This window comes from Gobio gobio (assembly GCF_949357685.1).
Source record: "Gobio gobio genome assembly, chromosome: 17".
NCBI classification, from domain to species: Eukaryota; Metazoa; Chordata; class Actinopteri; order Cypriniformes; family Gobionidae; genus Gobio; species Gobio gobio.
In genome coordinates, this window is record NC_137110.1 from 52,541,455 (window position 1) to 52,548,954 (window position 7,500).

Below are 7,500 nucleotides of genomic sequence, written 5' to 3' on the forward strand. Positions count from 1 at the left end.
GTTAAAATCACAAATGATTTACTTCTAGCTTCTGACCAAGGCTGTATCTCAATACTAGTTCTACTCGATCTTAGTGCTGCGTTCGATACTATAGATCATAAAATACTCTTAGATCGACTTCAAAATTACACTGGTGTTCAGGGACAGGCATTAAACTGGTTTAGATCGTACTTATCAGACCGCTACCATTTTGTCTGTCTAAATGGGGAAAAATCAAAGATGACGTCAGTAGACTATGGGGTGCCGCAAGGATCCGTGCTAGGCCCTCTGCTATTCTCAATATATATGCTGCCACTTGGTAATATTATAAGAAAACATGGAATTAATTTCCACTGTTATGCTGATGACACTCAATTATATATTTCATCACGACCAGGGGCCTCATTTATAAACGTTGCGTACGCACAAAAGAAGGCGTACGCCGCTCTCTACGCAATAATTGGTATTTATAAAAAGCAAACTTGACGGGAAAATGTGCGGTCCTTCACGCAAACTCTGACCCAGGCGTACGCACAAAAACGGGTGAAATGAGAAATGGCGACACCGTCAGCAGATGAAGAAACACGTGAAAGTGTGTGAAACTGCAGACCGTTGTGTAAAAGAAATGGCAATACTGCCTCTCATAAATAACTTGAAGACTTCACAAAGCAAGTATTACAATTAACAGCCTACACAAACACCCGTTTGATCGATCTGCAGTGTAAAACAAACAAAATCAAACGAAAATTACAACAGAAATGCAAAAAAAAAAAAAAAAGTGAAATATGTTCTGCAACAATATTGCATGTTATGCAATTCATCCTCATAAATAATATGGTAAACAGAACGAAATAATGTACAAAACTGATATTCTCGTCAATGTGTCCGTCTGGCGGAGCAGATGCAATTAGATAGACAGATAGATAGATAGATAATTAGGGAGATATATAGATAGATAAATGTATTAATTGTCCACTGGGGAAAGTTGTTTTCATAGTAAAAATTTCTTCATCAGCTACGGAATCATGGTATTCATGCAAATGCCTTTAGTTTGTTTTATTTTCGATAAAATAACATATGATGTATGTCTCAACCATTCAGAAAGCTGCAAGAAATTACATTTGCACTGAACTATTTCCCATTTCCACGTAGATAATAGGGATAGGGATTAATAGGGATCCCCCAATAATTGCCGGCAGTCTCTCATCAAGAGGCTCAGCTCCGGTGTCCCCTTTCCCCACCCGTGGCAGACACACTCTGGCGATGCAGCGCTAGACGCTTTATTGCCTCGACTTTGATGTCCGATCATTTCTTTTTTTTTTCCGGCCACAGTCCGAGGTTGTGATGCTACAGCATTTACGGCGTCTGCAAACTTTTGCCACTCAAGTGCCTTTTTGGCATTAGTAGGCTAATGCCCACACTGTGCCCTCCAAAAAAAATTTTTCTCCTCTTTTCCACCTCGCCAACGATAATTTCTACTTCACATTGAGTGAAGTTACGTTTTTTTGATTTCCTCTCTGTATTTGCCATGATTTCGCAATTGATAAATATTAACTTGTGGGCGTTTCACAGACTATTTATGGGCAACTATGGGCGTGACATGAAGCCGCAAAAGCTGCGCTACATTTAGAATTGATTGTGATTTATTAAGGGAAAACTGCGTAGGATGTGCGTGCGCACGGTTTTATAAATCCAAATATTTCTTTGCGTACGCATGTCCTATGTTTCATCCGTACGCCACTTCTGACGCAAATCCTACGCAAAGTTTTATAAATGAGGCCCCAGATGAAAACGCTAAATCATCTAAACTGACAGCGTGTGTTGAAGATATTAAACACTGGATGACGTGTAATTTTCTGCTATTAAATTCAGAGGTATTACTTATTGGACCAAAACCTCTCACATTACAATTTTAACTTAGAAGGATGTCCTGTCACTTTATCCACTACAGTAAAAGACCTGGGTGTTATATTAGACCGCAACTTGTCTTTCGAAAATCATATTTCATATGTTACAAGAACGGCATTTTTCCACCTTAGAAACATTGCTAAGCTACGTAACATGCTATCTATTTCTGATGCAGAAAAGTTAGTTCATGCATTCATGACCTCGAGATTAGATTACTGTAATGCTTTATTAGCTGGTTGTCCTGCATCATCGATAAACAAGCTACAGTTAGTCCAAAACGCAGCTGCTAGAGTTCTTACTAGGTCAAGAAAATATGATCATATAACACCAATTTTATCATCTCTACACTGGTTACCTATTAAGTTCCGTATCAATTACAAAGTATTGCTACTGACCTATAAAGCCCTAAATGGTTTAGCTCCAGTGTATTTAACGGATCTTCAATCCATCGCGCTCTTTAAGATCACTAAACTCGAGGCTTCTGGTCATTCCTAGGATATCTAAGTCCACTAAAGGAGGGAGGGCATTTTCACATTTAGCTCCTAAACTCTGGAATAGTCTTCCTGATATAGTTCGAGGTTCAGACTCGCTGTCCCAGTTTAAAACTAGATTAAAGACGCATCTCTTTAGCCAAGCATTCACATTATAAATACCTTTTATACTACAGTTAAATCGGATCAAAAGCATTAATATTCTGAACAGCAGCTACGCTAATTATTTCCCATCTGCTTTTCTGTTGTTAAATGGAGGCGGCTGGACGTGTTGTTAATGCCCTTTATTGCTTTCCCTGTCTTTTATTTCTAAGTGTCGGTACTGAAGTTTTGTGGACAACAACGGGGGTAAGAGCCCTCAAATATCTGAACAATGCAAACGTCATGACACTGAGATGACGGACTTTAATCAGAGAGTTATTGAGAAATTTGCTGGCCTGAAAGAAAGGAGTGGAAAGTGTCTAAAAGTGAAGACACTGTTTTCTCTTTAATGCTTGAATTTAGTCAACATGCATCTTGATACTGAACCGCACCAAAAAAAATTATTACACCAGCCGCCACTGGTGTGAGACGTAAATTCTAAATTTTTCAACCAAATATCGAAATAAATCTAATTATTAAACTAAATTAACCATATAAAGCAAATTATTGATCTAAAGCCCACACTGTCACTGTATGAGAATTGAAATGAACTGATGACATCAGCGTTTTCTCCAGAGCGGCTGAATAAAATTATGCTGCATTATTTTCCTGTTTAACACTGTAAAGCTGCTCTGAAACAATCTGCATTGTTAGAAGCGCTATATAAATAAAGCTGACTTGACTTGACTTGACGTACTGCAGGTCTGAAGACGCGTCAGCGCGCCGGACGAGTCGAAGCTCTGGCTGCTCCGCAGGGACACTGGGAACACTGGGGAAACTGGGGACACTGGGACGGACGACAGCGCAGCGCTCAGCAGGTTCGGCATACTCCTCCTCAGCTTATCTGAAGAAACATCACTTCCTGTTAGCTCAGCCAATCACACACACACATGAAATAAACATGTTCTCCAGCAGATTAAAGCCCAGTTCCATCTGATGTGCTGTAAGAGGATTGAGACGCCGCAGAAAGTGTGTGTTTGTATTAAGACGCTTAAAGACATTCAGCAGCTGAACATCAGAGAGAGTTTTACCCATCAGCCCATCTGACAGCCGACAGGGAACATTCCCTTAATGTTTTAGAGTGATAACGTTCACATAACCAAGAAAAAATGCATCTAAAACATAAAAAAATAAACATTACATTAGCAAAACTTTCTAAGAACATGCTTTTGTCATGTTTAGTGTCATACTCAAATCACTTGTTAAAAAGTTATATTTGTGTTATTTTGTTCCCATTATCAGAATGTTTACAACACACTCATTGTAATTCTTTATATCTGCACACACACTATATAGTCAGAAGTATTGAGCCGCTCCTTCAGGTGATCAACACTTCATGGCCACAGGTGTGAAACTCCAGCTCTAGTGCAGACGCTTCTACACACACTAGAGAGAGAATGGGCCGCTCTCAGGAGTGTGTGTGTGTGTGTGTGTGTGTGTGTGTGTGTGTGTGTGTGTGTGTGTGTGTGTGTGTGTGTGTGTGTGTGTTCGCTTCTACACACACTAGAGAGAGAATGGGCCGCTCTCAGGAGTGTGTGTGTGTGTGTGTGTGTTCGCTTCTACACACATTAGAGAGAGAATGGGCCGCTCTCAGGAGTGTGTGTGTGTGTGTGTGTGTGTTCGCTTCTACACACATTAGAGAGAGAATGGGCCGCTCTCAGGAGTGTGTGTGTGTGTGTGTGTGTGTGTGTGTTCGCTTCTACACACATTAGTGAGAGAATGGGCCGCTCTCAGGAGTGTGTGTGTGTGTGTGTGTGTTCGCTTCTACACACATTAGAGAGAGAATGGGCCGCTCTCAGGAGTGTGTGTGTGTGTGTGTGTGTTCGCTTCTACACACACTAGAGAGAGAATGGGCCGCTCTCAGGAGTGTGTGTGTGTGTGTGTGTGTGTGTGTTCGCTTCTACACACACTAGAGAGAGAATGGGCCGCTCTCAGGAGTGTGTGTTTGTGTCTGTGTGTGTTCGCTTCTACACACACTAGAGAGAGAATGGGCCGCTCTCAGGAGTGTGTGTGTGTGTGTGTGTGTTCGCTTCTACACACATTAGTGAGAGAATGGGCCGCTCTCAGGAGTGTGTGTGTGTGTGTGTTCGCTTCTACACACATTAGTGAGAGAATGGGCCGCTCTCAGGAGTGTGTGTGTGTGTGTGTGTGTGTTCGCTTCTACACACATTAGTGAGAGAATGGGCTGCTCTCAGGAGTGTGTGTGTGTGTGTGTGTGTGTGTGTTCGCTTCTACACACATTAGTGAGAGAATGGGCCGCTCTCAGGAGTGTGTGTGTGTGTTCGCTTCTACACACATTAGTGAGAGAATGGGCCGCTCCCAGGAGCGTGTGTGTGTGTGTTCGCTTCTACACACATTAGTGAGAGAATCGGCCGCTCTCAGGAGTGTGTGTGTGTGTGTGTGTTCGCTTCTACACACATTAGTGAGAGAATGGGCCACTCCCAGGAGCGTGCGTGTGTGTGTGTGTGTGTGTTCGCTTCTACACACATTAGTGAGAGAATGGGCCGCTCTCAGGAGTGAGTGTGTGTGTGTGTGTGACAGAGCGGGGTCAGCGCATGCTGAGGGTCACAGAAGTGGCCAACTTTCTGCAGAGTCAAGAGCTCCAGACCTCCAAACTCCTGTGGCCTTCAGATGAGCTCAAGAACAGTGTGTAGAGCTTCATGGAATGGGTTTCCATGACCGAGCAGCTCATCCAAGCCTTACAGCACCAAGTGCAATGCAAAGTGTGGGATGCAGTGGGGTAAAGTGCGCCGCCACTGGACACTAGAGCAGTGGAGACGTGTTCTCTGAGTGACCAATCACGCTTCTCTGTCTGACAATACCATGGGCGAGTCTGGGTTTGGCGGTTGCCAGGGGAACGGGACTTGCCTGACTGCATTGTGCCAAGTGTAAAGTTTGGTGGAGGGGGGATTATGGGGTGGGGATGTTTTTCAGGGGTTAGTTCCAGTGAAAGGAACTCTTAATGCAAGACATTTTGGACAATTTCATGCTCCCATTTCTGTGGGCCCAGTTTGTGGACGGCCCCTTCCTGTCCCAGCATGACTGCTCCAGTGCTCAAAGCGTCTCCATAAAGACATGATGAGGAGTTTGGTGGAGGAACTGGACTGGCCTGCACAGAGTCCTGACCTCAACCCCATAGAACAGCTTTGGGATGAATTAGAGCGGAGACTGAGAGCCAGGCCTTCTCGTCCAACATCACTAATGAAGAATCCCCATAAACACACTCCTAAACCTTGAGGAAAGAAGAGCAGAAGAGCTGAAGCTGTTAGAGCTGAGACTCCAGATTAAACCCTACAGATGAACAATGGGAAGCTCATGAGTGTGTGAAGGGGCGGCACAACACTTCTGCTGATAGAGTGTATGTCTTAATTAAAACATTAAAGTGTATTAACTTACTCTCATATTCAACTGATTTCCGCAGTCGATGGCCGGAGGATTACAAACACAATACACGCACACACACACACAGGAAGTAGAACAGCGACAGAAACACAAGAGAATGAGCTTTTAATCAGCGCAGGTCAGTCTGGGGCTTATGGGTAAAAACAGCCTTAACACCTTCAACAATCCTCAGCTCTAGATCAACACCACAAACAATATTATTATAAACGTCCCGCTATACGAGGATGAAGATTCACGTCTGGAAATCTCATTGATTTCAGCTGTACACACACACACACACACACACACACACGTTTCTTTTTGTGAAATGTGAGGACATTCCACAGGCGTAATGCTTTTTATACCGTACAAACCGTATTTTCTATCCCCTTACACTGCCCCTAAACCTACCCATCACACACACACACACACACACACACACACACACACACACACACACACACACACACACACACACACACACACACACACACACACACACTGCCCCTAAATCTACCCATCACACACACACGCACACACACACACACACACACTGCCCCTGCCCCTAAACCTACCCATCACACACACACACACACTGCCCCTGCCCCTAAATCTACCCATCACACACACACACGCACACACACACACACACTGCCCCTGCCCCTAAATCTACCCATCACACACACACACACACACACACACACACACACTCCAGTGTAGATCAGATGTTCTCTATGTGAATATATAGTAAAGTGTAATTTATTCCTGTCCAATCTGACCTCTGACCTCTGTGTGTGTTAATGATCCTCACCTGAGCTGCTCCTGAGGCCGTTGCTCTCGCCGCCGGGCGTCTGCGCGGGTGTGTGTGTGTGTGTGTGTGTGTGCGCTGCGCTGGAGAGAGACGTGCTGCTGCGCCTCCAGTCCCTGATGCTGCTGAAGGTGTGTGAGTGCGGCAGGGCTCCGGCGCGGCTCAGGCGCGGCTGCGGCGGCGGCAACTGGCCGTACTCTTCATCCTCATCCTCCTCTTCCTCGTCCAGCTGGGAGTCGCTGCGCTGGCCGAACTGGAAGGAGAAGCTGGCGCTGCGGCGGTTATTAGAGGAAGAAGAAGAGCAGCTGGCGAAGTCCTGGCGCAGACCTGAGAGGAAACGCCACAGATCATCACTATCACACACTCATCACCAAACGCCCCATAACTGACGGATTCATAACAGTTTTTTCTGAAATGTTATTTTTAACAGATAGAAAACTGAAATTGAGACAATTCGTCCCGTGTGGTCATGAGCAGAGCTGAGGAATGAGTGGACGAGCGGTCTGATGTTTACACAAAATCAGAACAATTTATGAGTTTTTTTATGTCCATGTTTTCTGATTTTCATGCATTTGTCAGACGCTTTCATCCAAAGAAATGTGCAGATTTGTATCAGTTGAAGGACGTTAAACTCACTGGGAATCGGACGATGATTTTTGACGTTTCTAGTGTTTGAGCTTCAGGAAAACACACACAAATAAAACAAAAACTCTACATTTTACATTTTAAATAAAAAAAATATTATATTATTAATTTGTTTAAAGGGATCCTCGGGTGTTAAGACTTGTATGG

The 7,500-nt window shown here is 44.0% G+C and overlaps 1 protein-coding gene across 1 annotated transcript in view; it reads right to left on the bottom strand.

Moving 5' to 3' along the window:
* Positions 1-7,500, bottom strand: part of slain1b (SLAIN motif family, member 1b) — a 22,342-nt gene that overhangs the window by 4,608 nt on the left and 10,234 nt on the right. Inside the window, exons 5-6 of the mRNA XM_079840233.1 lie at positions 6,712-7,035; positions 3,217-3,363 (exon numbers count right to left, since the gene is read on the bottom strand). Of these exons, the coding sequence (XP_079696359.1) occupies positions 3,217-3,363; positions 6,712-7,035 (471 nt within the window). The remainder of the gene's footprint in view (positions 1-3,216; positions 3,364-6,711; positions 7,036-7,500) is intronic.